The sequence below is a fragment of the Centroberyx gerrardi genome, chromosome 15, assembly GCF_048128805.1.
Source record: "Centroberyx gerrardi isolate f3 chromosome 15, fCenGer3.hap1.cur.20231027, whole genome shotgun sequence".
NCBI classification, from domain to species: Eukaryota; Metazoa; Chordata; class Actinopteri; order Beryciformes; family Berycidae; genus Centroberyx; species Centroberyx gerrardi.
This window is the reverse complement of record NC_136011.1, coordinates 3,561,472-3,586,900: the sequence shown is the minus strand read 5'-3', so window position 1 is coordinate 3,586,900 and position 25,429 is coordinate 3,561,472. Positions and strand designations below refer to the sequence as shown.

The following is a 25,429-nucleotide window of genomic DNA, read 5'->3' as shown; positions in this document are numbered from 1 at the left end:
GTTAGGGTTAGGGGTTTGATTCCCACTTGGGGCCACCCATGCGAAAGATGGCATATGTTACTCACCGCCGGGCCAACCGGTCCTTGGGGTCCGGGGGGCCCTGGAGGACCGTAGATCTAAACACACACACGAACAGCAGGTTAAACTGCAGCAGATACACTCGCTGATAAAGCATGACTACTTCAAGAACTCTTGCTCTGATTCCACTAAGAAGTGCACTATTATAAGACCAATGGCTTAATGAATGACCCTTACCATTTCTGACCTTCCTCCCTCCCCAGACTCGCCTTTAGGACCCTGTGACAATGGGTGGGAAAGGACACAAAAGAACACAAAGTTGACACTATGTACACTCACCAGGGAAACAATAAGTGAATGAAAAATTAAGCAACACAACAGTTCTATTGCAAACAACACTGGGAGTGAATACAAAATGTATTTCATAGTTTCCCCTTTGCCAGGTCAGACATTGCATACAGGACGATGCAGTCTGAGGGGCACCATTGCGTACCATCGCGCCTGGTAATCCGATAGAGCCAGGGGCCCCTGTAGCCCCCTTTTCACCCGTAGGGCCATCTAAACCCTACAGAACAAGGAAGGGGGAGATAGACGTTACGATAATGGCAGAGAGTTTCAATTCAGGGAGTGATGAGTTGAGGAAATCTTCATGTTAGAGTCAAAGCTAAATAGAGGAGTTAGAACACGCTGTCTTTTGTCAAATCTTTGTCTTAAATGCCAAAACCATATGTAACTTTGCACCAATCTTTATGTAACTTTTCACCAATCTTTATGTAACTTTGCACCAATCTTTATGTAACTTTTCACCAATCTTTATGTAACTTTATGCCAATGCTTTGTTTAACACTGTAATGAGCCACGTCCAATTTTTCTTAGCTGTAATGAAATAATCTAGTCAGGGACGCAATGCTGCCCATCCTACCTTAACAACTTTACACCAAGATGTATGAGTGAAAGCATAAAGACCATCTTTCTAGGTTAATCATTCATATGTAATTGACAGGAATACAGATACACTGTATTAACATTACATACTGTAGGCTCTCTAAGTAACACCAGGCTACAAATAGCATGGGCTCTTGTATGGGGGCACATTTGGGATCCATGCCATGGTGAATTAAAAGTTAAACTCACTGTCATTCCTGGGGTCCCTTCCAACCTAGCGAGCCTCTAATTAGATAATAAGAGGGTAGCCATACAAGCCAAGGCCTTCCCTTGCCGCTAGATAATGACAGATCAGGGATTCAGGCTTTGGTGTGGGAGCCCCGGGCGGCGGTGTGATGTGGTGCGGTGTGTGGTTAACCCAGTCACTCACAGGTGATCCAGATGGACCCATGTCTCCCTTGTCTCCCTTGGGTCCTGAGAAGCCCATGAGACCGCCCTCCCCTCTGGGACCTTCGGGACCGGCTGGGCCTGCGGGACCGGGTTCTCCGGGCTTCCCTCGGGGTCCCTGAAAACACACATCATCATTGGTATGATCGTTATTCCTAATACTTGCCTCAATACTTGCCACATTTGAACTTTTGTTAAAGCTGAACTAGGCAATTTTGAACATTAGTGGCCCCAAATGGCAGCAAGATACAACTTTTTGAAAACTGAATTTCAACACCCAGAAATCTTTTAAGGTGGCATCAGTAAAAGGCACACAGCAAGCTCATATTTTCCAGCCCAGCCGTTCCATGACGCTTTATGCCAAAGGGAAGAGAGGGGAAAAGATCTGGTGGTGAGTCTGGTGAGTCCAGCTTTCTCTGGACGGGGCAACATGCTTGCTGTTTAGGAGACAGTTTGGATTCATCACCTCCTGTGGGCGGAGAAGTGACCACACCCAACACCAGAGCAAACACGGTGAATCTTCAGCGTCTCAATTTGCGTGGATGGGACGCTCTTTCTCTGTTGCAGCCCCACTTTGTGATTTAGACTGATAAGACGGGTGTATTTTCACATCAACTCTTGCCTAGTGTAGCTTTAACATCACCTCCATTATTGCCATCATGAATAATGGTTCTATCATCATAATTAATAGACATCTATTGCAAGATACATTCGTCTAACAAATGAAATGCCGTGTCTTGCCTTCTCTCCGTCAAGTCCTGGAGGACCTGGTAGGCCAACTTCACCCTGGGGTAGCACAACAAAAAATGCATGAACCATACACAAAAGATCCATATATGGGAACAAAAAAGGGATGATAATCCTTCTCTGTTTACTTTATGTTTGTTTTTAACTTCTCTTGCTGTTTCTATGCCTGTGTACCCTGCCTGTCTATTGTATTGTATTGTATTGTATTGTATTGTAGTCTCCTACCTTGGTGCCAGAGACCCCAGGAGACCCTGGAGGTCCAGGTAACCCAGGTGGGCCCTAAGGTGCACACAGGAAAGATCACATTGACTCAACAGAAAAAAATGTGTTTACGAATGCCACGATGAAACTTCGAAGGTACTTACCATCAGCGGTATATTCCGAATATCCTGTGGATAGATATTAGATGTTAAAATTAGAATCATCATTTGACGGCTGATTGTACATCTAAAAGAAACTAAGAAAGGGACACGTACATTTTCGTTGTTCTGGATTTCTGACTTTCCTGGCTCCCCTGTTGGGCCTGGAGGACCCTATACAGTGAAATATCACATTAACTAATAATCAAGAAAATTCCTATATACTGTATTTGTAAATTGGACATCTAAGATACTAAGCACATCAATGTTCTATACTCATTTGAAGCCCTCGGTCTTGACTTACTCTTGGTCCAGCCGGGCCTTCAGGACCTGCTTCCCCCTAGAGGTTGAATGAGGGTACCACAGTTAGGTTCTCCCCTCAAACAGAAGATAAAGTTTGCATTTGGAACGCACACTTCTCAGAAATGTTCCCTTTAAAAGGCAATGGGATAATCCTTTTCATAATGTTCTCAGATCTCATCTTACCTTGTTTCCCTGGTCGCCTCTGTCACCCTGCAAAAGAAACATCATGACTTTGAGTTTTGTTGAACAGGTGCTGAATAAACCACAAAGGGAGCATCATTCTGTGTGCAGGTTTCTTCTCCATTATCCATTATGTCACTTTACCTTCGGTCCCATGAGGCCTGTCAGTCCTGGTGAGCCGGGTTCTCCTTTAATTCCTTGGCCTGCGATGCTTGGCTCCCCCTTATCGCCCTGCCGTACATACAGAACATAGTGTTAATTCACTGGAGGACAATACATTGTCCGCTAACCAGACAAGAACATCTGCAAATAGGGTTTGACTGATATGGGTTTTTGAAGGCCGATATGATACCAATTTTTTGTACTTGCCGATACCGCTGTTTTTCAAGCTGCCATCAATCTAGTATCTCTATATTTTCCCATTTTCATGCCAAAAATACAAGGATTCAGCGTTTCCGTCCAGAATTGTATTCTCGTCAGAGTGGAAAAGCCTCTAAAACAGCATTTAGACCATCATGGGACACTAAAACTCTCCACTGAAACCCAGACTGATGAATTAGGGTTAGCAGCTCTTTAAAGCAGGGCAACCCACCACACCTATTCAATGGTAGGGAACATTTCTAGGTTTACATCAGTAAGTAATTTACAAAAAACATTATTGAGCAATTAAATAAAGGTTTTCCATAGTTTTTACCTAGCTGTGGTCAGAGAGGAACCTCCATTATAACTTTAAAAAAGGCCAATATTGGCATGATATATCTGCAAACCAAAATATCAGTCTAACCCTACTTACAAAGTCATAATAATCTGTTATAATATACATATTATGTGGTGGATCACACAGTGGATCAAAATGGAATGAAGCGGCAACGATTCACATGAATTGCACATTGTTGCTCTGTGTGCAAAAGCTGACAACAAAATTGTGGCCTTCATTCTTTGATTCTTTCATCGGCATCTGACACAAACAATCACACGGCATCTCTATACATCCCCACAGATCACAGCGCATCCTTCAGAGATGAGGAATGCTTTCCCACAATCCATTCTTCTGTGATTCAATGGCAGAGGGAATGTATGAACGTTGTTAGTGATCAACTGTCTGTCGTGACTGACAAATGGCACGGTAAGAGACAGCACAGACCGGTACGTACAGTACAACATGGCAGCGGGACAACAAACAATCTGTTAGCCTGCCAAAATTAAACCTAGTCATTGAAGCTAGCTAATTACACCATCTATTACACAGATCAAAGCACTTCAACAGACGGCAATTGAACAAGCTAATAGCGGGGAAAGTTAAAGAAGCAAGTCGAGACATATCCGCAGCTTTGGCCCGGTCACAAAGACAAACACTGAGGTGATGAATGGCTGACTTCACAGAGGTCTACTTGCTAAAGGAACATGGATCACTGACAAATGGACAGCCAAACAGTTAGGATGCCCATTCCATGCCAGGCCTACCCTGTAGCCCCTCTTGCCAGGGATGCCAGGGGTACCGGGGATGCCAGCCTGGCCCTTTCCAGTGGAAGGAAGATCGGAGTTACGACACACGGAATCGACCGATTGCGTAATGACCTGCCACATACACTGCTCAAAAGCGGTTTTACCTTTCGCCCGGGAGCGCCTGGAAAGCCTGCTTCTCCCTACGATGGCCGAGATGGTACAAAGGTCAAAGATGACGGGGGGAAAAGGAGGAAAGAAAAGTGACAGAAAGTGAAAAGAGAGGATATATTGCAGAGACAAGCTATGGAAGCAAAGCTTGAAAAGTGTTCCAGGGTTCTCACAATGAAAGAAGAAAGCATGCAGACATACAGTATCTACACTCGCAGGCAAGCATGCGCTATTCATGTAAGCACAGCGTGGATGAAAAACTGATTAGCGTCTGTCATGTGCCCGCCACAAGATGATTAACCCTCTGAAATTGGTTGTTATAAATAGCAAGGAAAACACACTTGAGTTATTTAATTCATCTGTGTGTTTGCTCCCCTCTTCAATTGGCCAGATTAACGAGTAGATGATCTAAGGATGATGCGCAGTCACAGCTGTGACCACAGACATTCAGACACAAAACTAAACCGCCTGCTAGGGGGAGCTTATGCCGTTCCTACGATCCTATTTGTCCCCCTGGAATAGGTATACTGTGGACTGAGTGTCTGCTCAGGCTTAAATATCACCTCTCATAGATATAGATAGAGGACAGCAGTTACTATTACAGTATTCTCACAATTCCATCTCTGTGGACTTTGAAATGATTCACTCGGTCAGCATCAATGTCTGAAATATTAGATCGAGTCTTAATGTGTATGACAGTTATATGCACATACACATAGTGCAATTGATGCCTTACAGCAGTCCTCATTACAGTAGAGTTTGCACTTTTGAGCGAAACACTTGGATTAGGGAATGCTCTGTCCAGCAGCATGCAGAAAGGAAACAGGTCGTACATTGTATATAGTAGTAGTAGATAGTGCATTTAACAGACACTCAACAAGACTTAGGAAAAGATTCAATTAGAAACAGTGAATATTTTGTGTGCTCCAATCAAATCACAAATACGTTGACTACCTTTAATCCTTGTTTCCCTGGCACTCCGAGTTCTCCCTAAAAGGAGATCATCAACAGCTATGGATTATCACCAACTCCTCTACGACCGCTTTGATCTGATGCAATGCGTCATTATTGTGCATACTGTAACAAGGCAGTTAGTGCTGTCGGACTACAAGCCGAGCTCAAACAAAAGGAAGAGATTAAAGGAGGTCCTTGGAGGCAACATTCATTTCATCAAAGCATGCTTTTCTTTTGCATGGTTATATCGGGTTGCTTACTCAACCTCTTTTTTTTCCCAGTGTTAATAAGTGTTGATGTTTCAGTGACAATTAGTTGGATTGGATAGCTGTTTGTCCACTCATTGAGCTGATATGATTCTTGGGCGGCTGTTCAAAAACTAGCTAAATTGTTAAATTAACTGATGGGTGTGGACCAGAGGTGGGGACTCGAGTCACATGACTTGGACTCGAGTCACATGACTTGGACTTGAGTCACAATTTTAATTGCTTGAGACTTGACTTGATGCATGAAGAGAAGACTTGAGACTTGACTTGACTTGGATTCTGGTGACTTGGACCTTGACTTTGACTTGTACTTTGATGACTTGAAAAGGTTTCGAAAGAATGACTGAATTTATTGAAGTTGAAACTGATTACAGAAATCAAACTCATGATGCTCTTACCAACCTATGAAAATGATATTGCATTGAAAAGTCCTAGATATTTAGTTTTCTTTAAGATATTAAATTGATACTGGACTTGACTTTGTGTTCTACAGTTAGACTTGAGACTTGACATTAATGACATGGACTTGACTTGGTAATCTACATTTAGACTTGGGACTTGACTTGAGATTTGTGCCTCAAGACTTGAGACTGACTTGGGACTATAGCAAAGTTGACTTGGTCACACCTCTGGTGTGGACTGATAGAAACTCTGGCATAGTGTTGATCTTTACACTCCCAGATTTAACACAGACTAACCTCATATAACTTAAATCAGTCTGATACTACTTACTATGATGTATAGTATGAATTTATGTCATGTCATGAATGTCATGAAGATGTACATCAGCCTAAAAAGGTGGTAAACTCTATTACCCAAATAGAAAGGTGGATAGACAGTTTAGGCGGATTTACCCTCCACTACATCTATGACTGGAGTTTCAACGTGGCATTGAAATTCAAGGAGGCGCCGCTAACTGGTTGCTGTGGGTCTGAAGGAACACATGCAGCTGGTAGTGCCCAAGATGGCAGACCCCCTCCCTCACAACACACACACACACACACACACACAAACTAACTCTAACCACCACGCTTTTTATACTCAGAAACAGATGACCAGCGCGTGCATTTCTGACTCCAGCCTCTAACAGGTGCTGTGGTCAGGGCGTGGGGAGGGGGGAGGCAGGGGGAGGAAAAAACTCTCTCTCTCTCTCTCTCTCCCTGCCCCCTCCATATACAAGTCAATTTGTTCATTTTAAGTAATCAGATTACAAAAATATATTTCTAATCACAAAAATGTAATCAAAAAGTAATCTGACTACAAACAGCAATCTAAATGTAATAAAAAGTAATTTGACTGCAAAAATGTAATTTAAATGTACTCAAGTACAAGTAAATCTACTACTACTACATATCTACTACTATTACTACTACTGCTAAGACTACTAGTATTACTGCTGCTACTACTACTGCTACTACTACGACTACCAGTACTGCTACTACTACTGCTACTACTACTACTACTACTACTACCATTACTACTACTACTACTACTACTACTACAATTAATACTGCTGTATATTATATTACTACAGTATATTATTAATACTGTATATATTGAGAAATTGAGGTTCTTTTCAGGACGACTTGACCTAGTGAAGAGTCAGCTCACTGTGATCCAATCCTATTTTGTATTCCTATAGACCTATCCCACTGTGTGTGTGTGTGTGTGTGTGTGTGTGTGTGTGCGCGTGCGTATGTGTGTGTGTGGCGGCTAGGCGGCTCATATTCACGCTCTTCTGTCAGGTGGAGGGAGGAGACGGAGGGGACTATGTCAGGATAGAGTGTCCGATACCGTACATCAGTTCGTGGGCGGATGAAAGCATTGCTGGACTCCCTTATCCCCCGTTTTCCCTCAAGAGGACGCGAGTGGTGACGGCTGTAATCGCACGGCGGGTTCCGCTCGAGACCCTCCCGAACTGCCCGCCCCCCATCCCGAAACAGGAAACACCGCCTCTCTTTGATCTGCGGCTCCTCCAATCAGCTTTTAGCATTCCTTCTGGTCCACTCAAAAGTCTCTCCTGCATCTACCATGCTTCTATTTTAACATCGTCCTCCCGGCGTGCCGAGCTGTGACTTATCAATACGCTAATCTCTTCATTGAAGCCGTACAGACTTTCCACTTCAGAGGAAATGTTACCAGGAGGGACGTGGCGGAACAGATCAATCACCTCCACATTTTAAAGGAACTGTAATGATCCCCCCACCGACGCGGCAGGAAGTTTGTTTTCAGTCTGTGTGCGGCGGCCAAGTCGTCCTATCACACTCATTTTCAGGGGAAAGACATCGAGACGTGGCCGCTCACTGCCAGCGTTTCCATAATGACTTACAAGCAGAAGCACACTTTCCATGAGTAGGCTAAACAGTGAAATACTACACCTGGCAACAGCTGGATAGGATTAGGGTTAGACCGATGCACCGGTTTGCCGATACATGTGGCAGATATCGGCCTTTTATTAAAAATCCGATATCAGCCAGTCTGTGCCGTCCACCTCTGATTATGATGGATATGATGCAGTTTATGGACCAATTATACATATTTATTGTAGAATTGATCAATACTACAGTGGTTATCAATGAGAAGCCCTTAACCTGAATTTTGATCAGATTCCATGCAAGTATGCATCAATATGTTTCATTGAGAGAGAGTTTTAGTGTCCCATCTAAATGATGTTTCAGAGGCTTTTCAATCCTGGCAAAAACACAGTTATGAGGGAAATACTGAATACTTTGATAATTTTATAGCATGAAATGGTTAAATTTAGAGATATTGAATATCAACTCAAAATATTGTCTATTGGCAACTTAAAAAAAAAAAATCAGTATTGGCACTGGCATTCAAAAACCCATATCATATCAGATAGGATAACTAAATAGGTATATACAGTCACGGTTCTTATATTAAAAAGCTATGGAATAATTAATGATACGATATACTGATTATAATTTTAAAGATTAGGTTTATAATGAATATTTCTGATCATATAAGATTCATATTGTTCAAACAAGTCAAAGACATTCTGTAATATTAACACTACAGTTAAAGATTTACAGAATTGTAACAGACACGTGTAAGCATTGCTCTGCAAAGTAAATAAACACTGACAATTCCATAAGTGGTGGACCATTTTTTTGGGAGTCGCGGACCATCTTACACATTTACAGAATTGTATGCATGGGAAAGAAACCTGGTGCATACAGATCTATGGCCACTGTGAACAATGACGAGGTGGGTGATCGGAGAACTTAATTGTTGTCTTCCCCCTCTGCTCCTAATGCTTTCTCCAGCTGTGCTGCTCATTGCCTCTCTCATTTTTACTGCGAAAGGCCGCTTGAGAAGTGCCAGTTTTGGCAAAACCAACTTCCCCACACACCTCTTCTTCCCCCCTGTCCTACACTCCTCCATGTCATGAAACCCGCTGTCTCTCTATCCTCCTCTTTTCCTACCCTGAGTGCCCGCAGTTTTGACCCAAGGGGGAATAAAATCAAAGACAGAGCTTATTAAATCGAGTTAAAGTAGACTGGGGGGGGTAGGCACACATCCGCCACGACCGCCTAATAGTGATCCACTCCACAGTAATGGTGGAGTGGCAGAGGCGACGAGGTCCACTAGTGGTCTAGTCTTGTCTGCTTCCTCCATGGCTAGACGTGGGACTGCTGCCTGCTGGGAGCTTTGGGATTGAAGTGGTTAAAGCCTGCAGAATAGTCATCCTTTGCGGTCGGCACCATGTAGATATTAATTGTTATGTCTTATGCCGCAAAACCTCTACCTGTCCCACTTTGTTCCAGTCTGGCAGGAGGAACCACCAGCCAGCTCTGGGAGATTATATATAGAACAGATCTCCCTCGGGTCGGCGCGAGCCTCAAATCCTAAGGTGACCATACGGTAACTTTGAAGCGTCGGCCTGCAAAAGCACTTTCTCTTTATTATAAAACAATAAAAGCCTTTCCAGCTCGCTGTTTCCTGTGGATACCACCGAATACGCTTTCCTTGAAGTCCCCCCCTTCACCCCCCCCCCCCCCCCCTCATTTTCCTTTTTCTTCCTCCTTCCCCAATCTGTCCATCTGTAGGGCTTAATGGGGAAAACACTTGCAGGGCTGCCGCGGCTACCGCCAGACCGCAGCAAACAGCAGCGTTGCCGTGGTTACGGGTCAGCTGGGACCCCTGGATGCTGGAGTCCGTCAGGTAAGGAGTACAAAAGTTCGAGAAATGTGTTCACTACTTGATTTAGATGCTTATCAGAGGAAACTTTTAAATTATTATTGTAGAGATATGTCCTGATTAGGGTTCGACCGACACAAGTTTTTGATATTTTTGGATTGAAGCTGTAGTATTCAGTGTTTTCCCCCAAAATTGTATTCTTGTCAGGGTGGAAAAGCCTCTGAAACAGCATTTAGACCATCATGGGACACTAAAACTCTCTATTGAAACCAATACTAATGATGATTATTGCAATATTGGCCCAGTGTAACAGCCAACAAATACAGTATAACCCAATGTCCTGATACACATCCTGATGTACATGTGCTCAAATTCAGTTGGAATATGAAGGATCTCACTAGTTTGTGTTCAGACAACAGCTCTTCTTTTCATAAGGGGAAGCGAATGCGTAAGGATTATTTGAAAAAGACATAAATAAAATACAAACTTTTGAAGTACGTACCAAGAGATAAATTTAAATTGTCCAGACTCCAGCAAGGCCATCTATAATCTTGCCATGCATGAATGCACCGTCCAAAAACTTCAACATGCCACACATAACTCCACTCTCGACTTTAATACCTTCTCTCCTCTCTCTCCAGGGAAACCCTTCTTTCCTTCATCTCCCTACAGAATGAAAGCAGACATCAATTCAGAAAAGCGAGCGCACCTTTTCAACCGGGGGGGGGGGGGGAATCAAAAGACTAGCGATGGCTCAAGGGGGGAAAGGGAGTGCTCCTTCTTGACATGGACCTGAAAGAAAGTGACATAAATCTCCCTTCTTTGAGATGACATCAGGGCCTTCTATCATGTCAGTCCCTGGACTGAGGAGGCAAGTGCGGGTCTTTTTGTTGGAAATGAATATTCCATCAAACGGTGACCAGAGGGGATTTAAAACGGGGGCAGGTCTGGGGCGTGTTATTGAAGTGGGCTGATATCTCGCCCAGACCTGGCAACCGAGCTGTCCCGCTGTTTGTCTACATCGCAAAGACATAAGACGGAAGCCTGCGGTTTATTCTAGATAACGGACACAACCTGCCAGCCGCACACATGTTTTCAGTAGGAGGCCAGTCTGTTATCAACAAGACACTATGTATACTGCCCATTCACAAAAATGGGCAATATACAAAAGAGTGTATTGTGCTGGGGCATAAACAAGAAAAAATACTCCAAACCCAGCTCTCATTTTGATAGCCAGAACATTGGATGTGAGCAAAGTATGTGCAAATTCCATCAGCATTGCTTCAGATTAGAACACTGGATTTACAAAATATTAGGATCGCCTGCTCTTTCCATTGAATGTGAAAGCTATGATCCCTTTTTCCCTTATTCCACCTATTAAACCCACTTAAGTCATCAAAGGGAGATGTACATGAAGGGGAGGATACAGGGTAAATAAAGATTTTTAAGCCTTAAAATAGCTAAAACCTATATTATGGCACAGGGGATGGAACCTAATATTAGCAGGGTGTTCCTAACATTTTGTATACTCAGTGTATATTGAGAATATGGAACAGGTAAATGAGCTTACCTGGATTCCTTGGTCTCCCTTCAGTCCCTGTGAAGCAAAGCAGTCATGAATCACCTAGATTTAGTGTCACAATACAGTAGACAGGCAGCTTAATACAATATACAGCAGACACAACCTTTTCTTTTGTAGCTGTGAACAGTTCACAGCAATCACAATCCACTAGATGGAGCACTAGACCCTATAAGCATTGCAAGGAGGGCCAAGTCCACAAAGCCTCAAAGAGTGGATGTGCAAAACAAGAAGTACAACTACAAAATTGAGATGCTTTTGTGCCACGAACAACTCTTAGCAGCATGAATAACCCAATGTGACAACACACAGTATCACCTGGGCCTATTTGAATCAATCTTCCCCCCTGTCCTCCTAGTAACCTACAGCACAGTGGGACTGATATCCCCATAAACCCCCATGGCAGATACCGAGCTTTCTGGGATGATTTCATGGGAAAGCGGAGGGAGATGGAAGAACGGCTGAGGTTTACAAGGCAATAATCTGAACAGAAGCTCAGAGCGACAAGGTTCTTCCAGCGGTCCCAACCTCAGGAAAGCTCTACTATAAACCGCAGAAGGACACGGTGTTTTTACTCAAGGAAAAATAGAGAGGAAAAAACAGAAGAAGAAAGAAGTGACCCCCGTGGCTTAGATCTGTGTTTTTATATCTGGCTTCAGGCAATAATCACTTTCAGAAAGGATCATGTCATGGATATATACTGTGGTTTTGTTGTGACAGCAGCAGCCAAACAGTTTGACGTTGCCCAGATGGCCGAGATGTTTAGCTTTAGCCTTGTGGAGTCTGGTGGAGGGGTGGATATGTAGAAGTGCATATACTCTCATTACTGTAAGTAGCCTTTTGTGTACTTGTACTTTTTAGAGTAGGTTTTGAAGTCATTATACAGTCATTTTACATTTACTTGAGCTATGTTTTGCATTGTGCTTTGCTACACTTGAAATCACAGAGTACTGTTGTACGCTCTCCATAAGCATTGCATCTGAAACTGGCTAATCCAATTGAATCTATATCAAACCTGTTCAAGAATGTGTACGAAACATTAACTAAGTATAACATTAAGTGTTACATTTATCCATGATAGTAACTTACAGTTAAAATCCACCTGGCTACCTATTATCGGTTTGTGTTAGGCTCGTTGTTGCTAGCTTGTTTGCTAGCCTTGCTAGCTAGCTGGATAGCTAATAGCAAAAGAAACATCAAGTAACAACGTTTTTGAATAATGGGGATGGGCATTTTCATTTATTATTATTATTTTTTTTTTTATCACAGATCGAATAAAGATGTGAATTTCAGAATATTGTTTGTAGAATGCTCAATTGGTCTGTAACAAAATGTGTACACAGCCTATTGAACTCTCATTCGTTTTGCATTGCATGGAAAAGATCATATGAAACAATGTCTGTTTTTATTTTAAAGTATCTGAATGCTTTTCACCCTGAGTACATTTTAAATTAGATACTTTAACTTTTACTTGATATTTACACCAGTAATTTCACTTCTGCTTCAGTAAAATTTCAGCATAGTAACTACTTGAGTAGGATACTTTTGCTCTCTTTCCCACCCCAACCTGCTTCTCTTAATCACCTCTTCATCCAGTGACATAGGCTTTACTCTTTTGCCCTTCCCCTTTTCTCCTATTTTCAATCTCCATTCCATTCCTTATTTTTTCACATTTTTGTCATCTACAATGCCCTATCACTCTCTCTTTTCCACTCGCTCTCTGTTTCTAGTCATGCCGTGTGATCGGATTAGTGTAGAACAGTTGCTGTGTGTGTGTGTGTGTGTGTGTGCCCTCGTGTGTGCCCTCCAGAGGAAGTCCGCTAAGCCATGGAAAAGTGGAGAAGGACAGGCACGTGGGCAGTTTAGCGGGCATAGCTCTCTTTGCCCCCCACACGGCTTCAAAGCCAAGGTTAGATCCCATAAGCTGCCTCTGGGACTGCGTGTGAGTGTGTGTGCTCGCTGTGTTCATCCCTGTTTATTCAATACTAAAGGGAAGATTGCGCAATAACTGTGCGACTATAACCCAGCAAACATTCTGACAGAATAGATGTTGAAAACACCTGTAAATATAGCAACAAAATGAAAGCTGAGACGGCGGCCACTACCTGCATCGTTTTGTTAAATCAGGAACTAAATATCTTTCTGATATCCGTTCAGAACAGTTTCCAAAGCTGTTTTAATATAATATTAGAATATCATATGGACGAGGGAAGAACAAAGCCATAAAACAGCATACCTTTGTGCCTTCAGGACCTGATGGGCCAGCATCACCTTGATCGCCCTGTGGAGAAGCAGAAAGACAAATATTAACAGAAAGAAACAAAAATGATTTGTGAAAAAATGCCAGGTTACAGACAGGTAAACTACTTCAATGCTGAACATAAATAAAACAGTATGTTTTTCAGTCAAACCATAGCAACGAGAAATGAAATATTGCTTCCTTCTGCTCCTTCTGTATTAATCCCAGCAGGTACTTGAAAGCAGATGGATACATAAAAAGTCTTTTTTTTCCTCCACCACTAATGGAGAAAATAGATGGTTATTGCTTTCCCTCCATGATGAAAAATCCATCAATTACTCAATGGACAATTTGTGGATTGTGTATTGGAATAATGCCTTGCCAATCAGTGTAGTGTGTCAAACGTACATATACTCGCTGCCAAAAGAAACGCAACATTGAGCTCATTTCATATATCATTTTTCTGGTGTGATATGTGTATATATCACATACTTTTTCAAGCGAATACACTGACCATATTTATTCAAAAGTGGAACACTGAAGGGAGGTCAAGGGCTCACCTTTAGTCCCGGTAGGCCCGGTTCACCCTGTGAAGATAAACCATTTTGTTTCTCGGTTATTGCATGTTAGTAATACATCCAGCCATTGTAACACGTGATCTCGTAATGCATTACATGGACAGATCCATGGAAAACCAGGTGGTCTATGACTTGATTTGAGGGGTTCAAGCTCATGTGTTTTGGACACACTATAGCCCAGTGGAGGGAAGCTGTTGCTCACACTGAGGCCCATCAAAAGCGAGAAACGGAGCAGGATTTCAAGTTCCCGCTGTGATATGAACTTGTTTTTAATAGTGAGGAGCGTTTTACGTGGCTCTGCGCATTTCTATGACCTGACAATCAAAATTCCCCCTCTTAAATAATCCATGACAATTAATGCATTGGGGGAAATTTACATGTCCCATCCAAAAGAAACATGGAGAATTGCAATGCGGTGTTTCTTCTGTGTAGGCGGGGTTGGGTATGAACGTCAGAGCAGCTGCAGAGAGAGACCAAGTGGAAACAACTTGACTTGGTCTGATCCCTTTTCATGTGGGTTGTTTCATTTGGGACGGAGCGTGTTTGTCCATAATAAATCAGAAGTCATCAGGAGAAGCCACAGTGATGCGGATCAAACTTTTCAAAATTGCAATTTTGCTGTTTGTACAAGAAGATGAATTTGTTTACCTTCATTCCTGGTAATAGCTGCAGAAAGGAATCACAAGAAAATTAATGGCATAGCAACATATTTTCGCTAATGAGAAAGTCAAGGAAAAATAGAGGCGGAGGACTAAAACAAAGCTCACCCTCGGGTCTTTTCCTGGTTTGCCCGGTTCACCAGGCTTACCCTGGAATAAACAAAACAGACTGTTTTTAGACAGTATATGCAGAATTATGCAGAACCAAACAAAACACAAGTCACCAGTCACTATGAAAACTTCACATTTTATTTGAATTCACAACAATGCCTGTTGTGGAGATGGCAACAGCATGACATTATATAATTTTTAATCTTAAAACCGCGCTTTCCCACTAAAAGTAATGACATAAAAACATCATGAATCTGTTTCAGGCTGCACTATATAAAAATACACCCATTTTATCAGCCTAAATTGCAAAGTGGGGTTCCAACAGAGAAGAGTGTCCCACTAATTGAGACCAGGTAGATTCGACCTGCTGCAAAAAGGTCACTCCAGCCACTAAGTGCAAAGTAGTATGCAGTTTACTGACGTCACATTGCATGATTTCTGGGTAATTAAGTCATTCAAACTTTCAAAATTCAGTTATAAATGGCTGAGATGAGGACAGCGGGATGTTCACATTTTTTATGGAATCTGACCAAAGCAAACTTGTGACTAAGATGGCCCATTTCCGGTCCAAGCCAATATAGTGCAGTGTTTTTTTTTTACTTTAAAAGAACAGTTCACCCCAAAACTAAAATCCTGTCGTTATCGTCACTCCATGTTGTACAACCACCAAACACACAGCGAGTGAGCTACTGCAGTTTCATCTCAGTCTTCTCACAAACAATTGAAGTGAATCTGGTCTGTTGTTTAGAGTTCCATAAAGGGCATAAAATGATCAAATCAAATTTCTCCAGACAGCTCCTGCAGCATCATCCAAGTGTTTTGTAGCCGAACGGTTGCACTGTTATTCCAGAAGGCCTATATTTGCCTCATTATGTGTGGTGTTATTCTAGGTAGAGGAAACAGTAACCTCTTCTTGTGTAGTATGGCAACCAATACAAGGAAATGGGATGATCCTGTTTATAACTGGCTAACAGTACCATTGTTTGGCTACAAAACACTTGGATTATGCTGCATGAGTTGTTTAGAGACCCTTATTTCAGAACTATCATTTTATGCTGTTTTTACATCTCTAACCAACCACTTCTATTGTTTAATAGAAGGTAACTCGCTGTGTGTTTGGTGGTTGAACGAACTTCAGTGGACTGACATGGGGGCGGGTAGATGACAACAGGATTTTCATTTTTGAGCGCACTCTAACTGTGGAGGGACTCACCGGTGGGCCACTAGCTCCGTTCAGGCCAGGGATCCCTGGGGGTCCGGGAGGTCCCGGTGGGCCCTGCGCTCCAGGCTCGCCCTGCTGAGAGACCTTGAGTTACAACCTGCCATGCCGGAGCAAGCCTCGCCACGTCAGCCATGCCGACAACAACAACAACCTCACACTACACCACACATACTGTAGGAGGGGGGTTGCAGAGAGGAATGTTAGCTGGGGAGCAAGACAAGCGGTTATAATGCCGTTTCTTTTCACCGAGTACCTTTGTTTGGAGAGCGTGGCACTGTGAACAGGTTTTTCACTTACAAGTTGGACTAGCCAAATAGAATAAAGGCTTTTTAACAGATTTGGGGAATGCCCTGAATCACTCTTTTTCCCACATAATTACCAGAGGACATTATCTTTTTATCCTAAAGCACCAACCATTCGAAGCTAAAAAAAAACATTCGAGCCTCCAATCTTCCTATTTGTTGCCATTTGAGGTCACTGAATTTTTCTATATATCTATAACTTATGAGTCCACTACATTATGCACTGTATAATTTATTAACATCTATATTTGAACAAATGACTGTAATTTTGACAGTGATCTTTCCTGCAGCTTCTTGAAATAACCTCACCGCCAACTAATCTCTCTGTGTGGTTGTTCTGAAAGACTGTCCAGTGACAGCTGGAGCCCGGGAACTCATCTAAAAACCAAAAGCCAAGACTAAACAAAATCAAATAAAGGAAATTTACAATGAGCACAGGATATGAAGAGAATAAATACACCTCAACTGAAATAAACCTGTCGGCCTGGTGCACATCCTGAATCTATTGCTTCATTGTTTCTCTCTCAAATCATCTCTGCGACTCGTCTCTCGCAACTCATTAAAGCGCTGCGGTCGTCACGATCTATTATGATCGCTGTAGGTTTATCATGTCTAGCTTCTTTTAAAAAAAAACACCTCTGTCTGGAAATATTCATTGTCATTTCTGTAGAAAGGAACGACTTTACATGTCACGGCATTTAATCCGCTACGGTGCAGTGAAGGATTTATTTGCACATGTGGTCCAACTTAGAGAAGTTCATAACACAAAGCACTGGCCTGGACTCAAACGCTCCGTAATAACCGTGTTACTGTAGGAGAACACACATTTACAGTAGCTCAGGCCCAGCGAGCGCTGCCAAGTCTGGCATTGGGTCTATTCTGAGATAATCCGGAACATATCCATCCGCATTAGATCCATATTTTATCATCCCCCCCCCCCCCCCCCCCCCCCCACTCCGTAGTACAGAATGTGTCCAGCTATGATTTATGTCCCTGGATGCATGTCTGTTAAATGAGCACATTCCACTATTGTACTGTACAGCAGATTGGTTCCACACAGCCCCTTTAGAAAGAAGAGCCAGCCTAGTCAGGTGTGAAGTTCCCTTTTAGGGTTTGACTGAGATGGGTTTTTGAAGACTAATAGCGATATTTTCAATATTTTCAAGTGGTCAACTTTAAATTTCACAATTTTCATGACAAAAACGTACTAAAAACACATAAAAAAATACTATTTATTCCCCCACAATTTTATTCTTGTCAGGGTGGAAAAGCCTTTGAAACAGAATTTAGACCATGGGACACTAAAACTCTCCATTGAAACCCAGGATGATAAAAATGTGTAGAATCCAATCAAAATGTCATATTACAATCAATTCAGGTTAATTGTCTTACCATCAGTATTCTACAATAAATATGAAAATCATCAATGGACGGCACTGACTGGACCAGATCTGAAGGACAATATCGGCCCATCAGTCTAACCTTTGTTTTCACTCGGCCACAGTGCGTAGCATTGATCTCCAAACAAGGTATTCTGTCCCGGCACAGAGCAGACTGCACACCTGGGGCAAACAAGATGGAGGGCGGATGCCAACTGGGCCAACCTGTGCCAGGGTGCCAGCTGATCTGATCCACATGGCAGGACACCGAGGCTCCTTCAGAAAAACCTTTGTCTTGTGTTGTAGTAACTGATTATGATAACCACTGGATAATGTAAAAACTTGTCAAAATGTCAGAAAATTTCTCTCTAAATGAGTCAAAAATGGAATAAAAAATGGGCAATGTAATAATTTGCAGCCTCATGTAATAACATCTGAAGACTGATATTGGATTTTTTTTCCTGTTAATATAATACATGGTTACATTCAGAAATTATTTCATTATAAGGGGTATTATTATTATATTTTTTTTTACTAAAATATCAATATCAAATTAACAGTTTTGATTATATTTTCAGCCCATTTAGAGGGACATTTTATTATATTTTTACCAATGATTACATTATTATGGCAGCTATGACATTATCAGTTGCTACATGTATTTCTGGTATGATGATTGTAAATGCTGGATTATTTAAATGTTTGAGGGGTTTTTTCATAGATTCAAAGCAGTGGCTTCTTTCCCACAGCAATGAAGGGTTTTGGCTTTTTGGACATTTCATTCACCTTAATGGCATATGAATGGACTATGAAGTGAACACTATTTGTATAATCTACTGTGCGTATTTATTTTTACTTTATGGCCACTGGCCACCCCCACATTCCATTATTTGATTGTAAGATTAAAAGGAGCTTTACACAGCCACTTAAAACACACAGACTTGTGGTTTCATACAAAAAAACAGTGATCCTTGAAAAAATGCAGTACTCCTCAATTTATACCTGGAAGCAGTATTTTTTTTTCTTCTCAGGCCTCAGGGACAGAAAAAACCCTTTGGCCTAGAATATGACTTAATATCGAGATGCAGCAACAGCAAAAATTGGGTTAAATGCAGCGTGAGGGTGGAGAAGGAGGGTTTGGGAGGGTTTGGCGATGGTCGACGGCGGTTGGCATCCACAGAGGCAGAAAGGGGGGGAGGAGGGGGGGGCAAGTAAGGGGGCAGAGAGATTTGTACCTTGAGGCGCTTTAGGATTAGAGGGCTTATTGAGGGCATGTTGCGCACGGTGATGGGCAACATCTGGCGGGGGGTCACAAAGCACAGGTGGCCAGCGGTGCAAAAAGGTCACGGGGCAAAGGTCACCAGGAGGCCAGGGAAAGGAAACAGGGAAGAACCAGAAGAGCGAGGTACGGAGTGAGGAAGGATATGGAGGAGGGAGAGAAATAGAGAACAACGTGAGAGTGAAAAGCAAGGAAATGGCAAGGCAAAGGAGAGAACAGGAGGAGAGAAGGTCGAAGACAGGAAAGAAATTTTTTTTAAAAAAGAGAGAGAGGCACCTGCGCTGCAAACTAGGGGCCGGGTGTGGGTGGCAAAGGGGAGCGTTGATGTACCGTGACAGTTAAATTCCTTATTTCAAAAGCATGCAAATTTCTTAGATACTGGAAGCATCCGTTGGTCGCAAATCAACAAGCACCCGCTGCTGTCTTAGTCCAGATTTGTCTGCGCTTGGCTTGTTTTGGTATCAACTTCCCACATCAGCAACAAGCCGGGCCCCTAGATTGCAACTGAGCAGAGATCAGATGGGCGTCAGTCTTGCCACAAAGAGAGTACAGCAGTACAGCACAGGACACATCCAGACTTACTGTGGCCAACTGTCCAACACAGGGCTGTACAATACGCCGCTTCTGTTGAGATGACCAGCATTATCAGATACAAGTTTAGGAGAGGGGGGGGGGTAAAGGTGCGATCCCACCGATATCTACATTTCCCCACTGACACAAAGTGGAACCGGCCGCACGCAACTTGCCTACTTTTTTACATACGGTACATATTTCCATATTTCTTTTTTTGTTGTTGTTCATTTTTCCACTAAGCAACAACCCCAAACCAAAGAGCACCTCCAACAAATGCCTTCGCACTCTCTATCCTTTCTTCTCCCCAGCTTGAAATCAATTTTGGAATGCAGTAAATAACAGTTGAATGGCAATCAACAGTTTCTGATTGAATTGCTTAACAATAAATACATCATCTGTCACCTACCTTACATCACCTTTCTATGGAAATATATACAGCATGTGATATATAAGTAAAGGGGAGGAAACCGTATTAAAAGTAGGCAAGCGTGCTGCTTTGTCCCCCACCGTTTCCAGCTATCCACCACATCTGCTAACATGCTGACATACCGTTTTACCCCCAACACCAGTAACAATTCAGGAGATTATAATTGTTAACAGATAGTAATGCAAAATTAGGACTAAGGAACCAAATGCCTTATTAAATAATTAAGTCATTCCTTTATTCTATATTTTAAGATGAATCTCTTCTAAAAAAGCCTATAGAAAGGCCGTTGACCCAAACCAATGACCTGACAACCTCTTCACCACACATTGCTCCATTCTGCGCTATGATTTATGTTTTGTTTTTTTCGGGTGGAGAGCAGAGGGTTGGGCACTCGTTGGCTCTCTTTGCGGCACGACTGGGTGACACCACTGCTGAGGGTATCGGGGTGTTTGGGAGGCACCCACAAACCTTAAACACCAGAGCCTGACTGGAGCGCAAGGCAGCCAGGGTTTTCAGAGGAAGGTCCTGCACAAAGAGGCCCTACACATCAGGGGAGCGGTCAATTCAGTCAATGGGGGGGGGGGGGGGGGGGGGTAATGGTGATAACAGGGATGAGTAATGATCTAACTACGAGAGAAGTTGGAAAACCACATCTTGATTTGACTCTGAATCACCTTTAAAGTGGTGTAAGTGAATTTTGACTTCTGGGATTATTTCAAACTGACACACAAACATCAATATAATCACACCGACACACAAGTAAAAGTTGTTGGTCTCACTGGATCGACCCCCCCCCCCCGCCCCCCAAACCCTCAACCCTTACCCGCACCCCTCACCCTGCCCTCCCAGCCCCCTTGGGTCCCACTGTAGGATGTTGAGGAACGTTGAGCGGGAACCACCCACTGGTACGGGACCTCCAGTACAGAGTGCATAGTACATAATGTGCAGAGTACATAATGCATGATGCATTATCGATAACAACTCATAAAAACCATTTCAGCATGCTCCGCGCTGTTATTCTGAGGGGCTCTTTAACGAGGTAGCAAAAGTTTATGAAAAAGAAAAAACAAAAAAACTCCAACTTTGATCGTCTTAACAGGAGCCGTTTAATTACTGAAAGGTTGAATTACGCTGGAAATGGACTTAGCTATCTGAAAAATCCCCCAGTACACAGGAGACTCTTATTCTTGGCACCCCCACACACAGGGCCTTATCACGTCCGCCTGTGTGCTCCAGCAGGCGGCCGGTAATTGCCTTGTTTTCTCTCAAACAGCCAAACCCCAGAGACGCCGGACACAGCGCTCTCGCAGAGCTCTGCATGTGCTACCCATCACAGAGTCATTTGTCTGTCTAGACCCAGCTTCTAGTTTCTGCTCTTCCAGCCTCGTTTTTCTACTCTGTTATTACAAAACACTCACTACTGCACATATGTCTGGACCTGTCAGAGATACGTTGTTTGCCAAAGAGAGGGCAGCACAGTACCAGTTATATACATTTCGGTGTCATCTACAAACAAATACAGTGCTACAGTGGACAAAAAATCTAAGTTGCACAATTATAACACATCTATCTGGTAATATAATAGTATAACATTGAAGTACGATTCTAAACGTTACAAAAATGTGGAATAAACATTAATGAATAAATACTTTTTGGTAACAGGATCATTTGCTGGGGAATATTTTCTTACCCGGTGTGTGTAGTCACCACAGACACCCTATGGAGAGCATGAAACAGTGGATTAGAAATATGAGGACTGAAAATAATATTTTTACAGTAATTACTTGTAATCAGGGTTTGAAATTAACACTAGCCTTTAGGCAAATGCTGATGGGGTGTAGCTAGTAAGGTTGTCAGTTCTATTATGTGCGAAAAACTACTTTGATTCCTAAGAAATAAAACTGGTTTGTACATTTCTAAATCCGCTAGTCACTGTGGCCAATTGACCAAAACAGTATTTTCATACCCCTAATTGTTATACTATTGTATACCGCATCTCACCTTCTCTCCTTTGGGACCAGGTTCCCCCTAAAAGGAAAAACAAGGCAAGAAAATAAGTGAGTGGTTATATAGAGCAGTGATTCTCAACCTTTTTCATATCAAGGACACCTAATTTAGTACACATTAGGGCCACAGACCCCCATTTGATGAGGTTTTGTCTGCCGAACCCAAATCTGAGAATATTTTTATTGTCAGATATGAATTCCATGACTATCTGTATTGTAGGTAGAGAGATAACAGTGAAACTATGATCAAAACAGTCATTCTTTTACATTCTCTAATTGTGTTAACCTGTTGTAAATGAAATAATGCTGAAGTTTAACAATTCATCAGTTTGCTGGGGACCCCCTGGAACCCCCTCAAGGACCCCTGGTGGTCCTCGGACCCCACGTTGAGAACCACTGTTATAGAGTGCTAAAAAGAATAACGGGTATTCATGATCTCAGGACTGATATAAGACTTCAGAAACTTACTGGGAGTCCTTTAGCACCACGCTGACCCTGAAAGACAATAAACAGTGAAGCAATCAGTCTTGATTCACGCATGCATGTGCAACATAACATAAAGAAGATGATTCGACATAAATTCCCCCAATGAAAATGATCAAAACAAGAAAAGATGTCAATCAATCAAGCTGATGACTTGGCTTGCTGCAGGAATCTGTTCTAATCACTTGTTATGGACGCAGCCACTCAGTTTGACTTCCCATCAGGCCCTGGGGTGCGCCTGTCTAAGTAGCTGTCAGAGCTTAACGACCGCTTGATTAATGGAGTCAGGGAAAGGGCCCGGTTGGACACATCCAGCGCACCCCACGCCGGTGACCCCACAGGCACAGCAGCTCCAAAGCCACTTTGTGAAGGGGGCGGCATCCCTATACATTTACCAGACAAGCCCTCAAAGCCCTTTTCAATACTCCTTGACATTCGTCAGGGAGGGGGTAAGAAAAAGGAGCTCATTACAGGGCCATTAATCAACATTCAACATTATTGCAACGATATCCAACTCCACTTGGCCTCCTGGAAATCTTGCCATTTGTACTGGCGCGGAGTTCCTTGGAGCTGGACACAGTAGGCGCAAGTCTCCCCCCCTTCCTCTCAAAAAACAAACCCCACCATGATGACTTCCCCCAGTCTGACCAAGAGTAATGGTTTTCAAACAGAGGCACGCAAAAAAAACCCGTCCTCAAATCACTGGCGGACGTGATAAAAGCCAGAGCATTGACCAAGGCTAGACAACGTCGAAACGACTTGCACCGCAACATCATCCAAGAAGAACAGAGAGCTCTTTTTCTTTCTTTTCTTTTTTTTTTTTTTTTACAAGTGGATCTTTATTGAGGTTGGAAAAACAAATCCAAGAAGGCGATCCAAATCGGTGAGAAAAATTGTCAATTAAAGCGTAATTCGAATTCCAGCGGTCAGAGAGGAGGCGTCTTTTACCGGTCACTGTGTCTCCTTCTGAAGCTGCTCTGGGAGCCTGTAGGATTGATACGAGCCAGTTAAGGTGTCTGCAGAAGAGGGGAATCCACCTCTTTTCTTTGGCTCCACAAGGGCGGAAAGGGAGCCAGAATAAGTCATCTTCAGATCATTAGTTATGAAAGAGACTGAAACGGACGAATTTCAAAACTTAATGTTGCCGTGAACAGTACCTGCAATGCAACGTTCACTGCACGGGTGACAAAGCATCATGTGATTTGAGCATGTTTTTTGAGCATGAACGTTGAAGAAAATGCATAAGGCGTACGCATTAAGGGTCATCTTTAAGCCAGTGTACACACAGTCTAAAATCCCTTTGTGCCCATCTCAGTTAGTCAGCGTTTTACCTACTAACCCTGATTGAAGCCCAGAGTGTGGGTAACAGCTCCCATCTGACGCTCCCTGTCTACTAAATATGGCCAGACATTCTCCTTGTCACTACAACAGGCAGCCCACTGCTATCCCATTACTGTGTTGCATAAATCAGGCAACTACTCTGTTTTCCTAGTAACTTTGTGTGGCTAGACTCAGGGTGCAAGGTAAACAAATGTGGCAAATGTGATACCTTACTAGCAAATCGAGGTTCAGGCAGCATTTTTTTATTTAACTTGGCTTGTTTATGCTAACTGGATGAAATACGCCCAAAATACATATTCGAGAGTTCGTTTATATAGGCTCAAATATGTGTTGTACCAGTGTAAATGGCATAACTGCGCTGTTTGTGAGGAATGCTTACCATGTCTCCTTTCAGGCCGTTCTGTCCCTGTGTGAACATAAAACAGTGAGCGCAGGTGGTAAAATAATCAAATCGATCTAAACAGATACCTGGACTTGATTTCCTTGGAAAAACTTCTTAGAAATATCAATAACATGTTTAACTCCACCCTATAATAACAGCAATGACGCTAATAGAGATTTTATTACAATAATGACCATAATCATTCTTAGCTTAATTATGCTCATTATCATCGTAAGGTGCCGGGTTCTGGGCACTAAAAAGTGCTCAATTACTCAATTATTTCACATTTTGTCGGGAACTGGGGGAAACTCACAGGCTTGCCATCCAACCCAATTGGACCCTAGGATAAAAGAAGAAAAGGAGACGTTAAAGGGAGTATAGAGAATCTGCAGTTGTGTCACAAAATCTTCTAGCAACCCTGTCTGGCACCATCATGGAGGTTAATTGGAGAATTGGCACAGAATTGGTACACAAATAATGTCTAAATGTATAACAACCAAGCTAGAGAATGAGAGATACCAGAAAAATACTGTTGTGTTGTGGGTGTAGGTCAATTCAGTATTGTTATAAGAGAATAGGTTACAGATAAGTTAGATTTGTTTCCAAATGTAGTTTACTTTAGCCAAAACACTCTGAGTTGTAGCTTGAGAAGAGTCAGCTCAGTTAACCTGAACAAACTGTTGGTCTTTGGCTTTGTTAGCTAGCTAACTTGCCAGAAGCCTAATTTAGCAAAGCTACCGACGTTAATTAACATGGGACTACTAGCCACTATAATGCTAGCTTCTACTAGGCTACATATGTTAGCTAGTGTGCAAATCAAATCCAAAATCAATCAGATGTATCAGTGGTGAAATGATCATTTCCCAGTCAAAAACAGCACAGAATGTAACCACGTCTGTTCAATTCGGTTGAGACGGCCAAGTTGTTTGTTTAGG

The 25,429-nt window shown here is 42.5% G+C and overlaps 1 protein-coding gene across 1 annotated transcript in view; it reads right to left on the bottom strand.

The window, feature by feature from the left end:
- col13a1 (collagen, type XIII, alpha 1) overlaps positions 1 to 25,429 on the bottom strand; it is a 106,852-nt gene that overhangs the window by 14,173 nt on the left and 67,250 nt on the right. Inside the window, exons 9-30 of the mRNA XM_071901924.2 lie at positions 24,808 to 24,834; positions 24,492 to 24,518; positions 22,757 to 22,783; positions 22,284 to 22,310; positions 21,973 to 21,999; positions 19,865 to 19,906; positions 16,314 to 16,397; positions 15,098 to 15,139; positions 14,979 to 14,996; positions 14,313 to 14,339; positions 13,750 to 13,794; positions 11,505 to 11,531; positions 3,084 to 3,170; positions 2,943 to 2,969; positions 2,761 to 2,796; positions 2,574 to 2,630; positions 2,463 to 2,486; positions 2,323 to 2,376; positions 2,092 to 2,136; positions 1,334 to 1,468; positions 256 to 297; positions 66 to 116 (exon numbers count right to left, since the gene is read on the bottom strand). Of these exons, the coding sequence (XP_071758025.1) occupies positions 66 to 116; positions 256 to 297; positions 1,334 to 1,468; positions 2,092 to 2,136; positions 2,323 to 2,376; positions 2,463 to 2,486; positions 2,574 to 2,630; positions 2,761 to 2,796; positions 2,943 to 2,969; positions 3,084 to 3,170; positions 11,505 to 11,531; positions 13,750 to 13,794; positions 14,313 to 14,339; positions 14,979 to 14,996; positions 15,098 to 15,139; positions 16,314 to 16,397; positions 19,865 to 19,906; positions 21,973 to 21,999; positions 22,284 to 22,310; positions 22,757 to 22,783; positions 24,492 to 24,518; positions 24,808 to 24,834 (978 nt within the window). The remainder of the gene's footprint in view (positions 1 to 65; positions 117 to 255; positions 298 to 1,333; positions 1,469 to 2,091; positions 2,137 to 2,322; positions 2,377 to 2,462; positions 2,487 to 2,573; positions 2,631 to 2,760; positions 2,797 to 2,942; positions 2,970 to 3,083; positions 3,171 to 11,504; positions 11,532 to 13,749; positions 13,795 to 14,312; positions 14,340 to 14,978; positions 14,997 to 15,097; positions 15,140 to 16,313; positions 16,398 to 19,864; positions 19,907 to 21,972; positions 22,000 to 22,283; positions 22,311 to 22,756; positions 22,784 to 24,491; positions 24,519 to 24,807; positions 24,835 to 25,429) is intronic.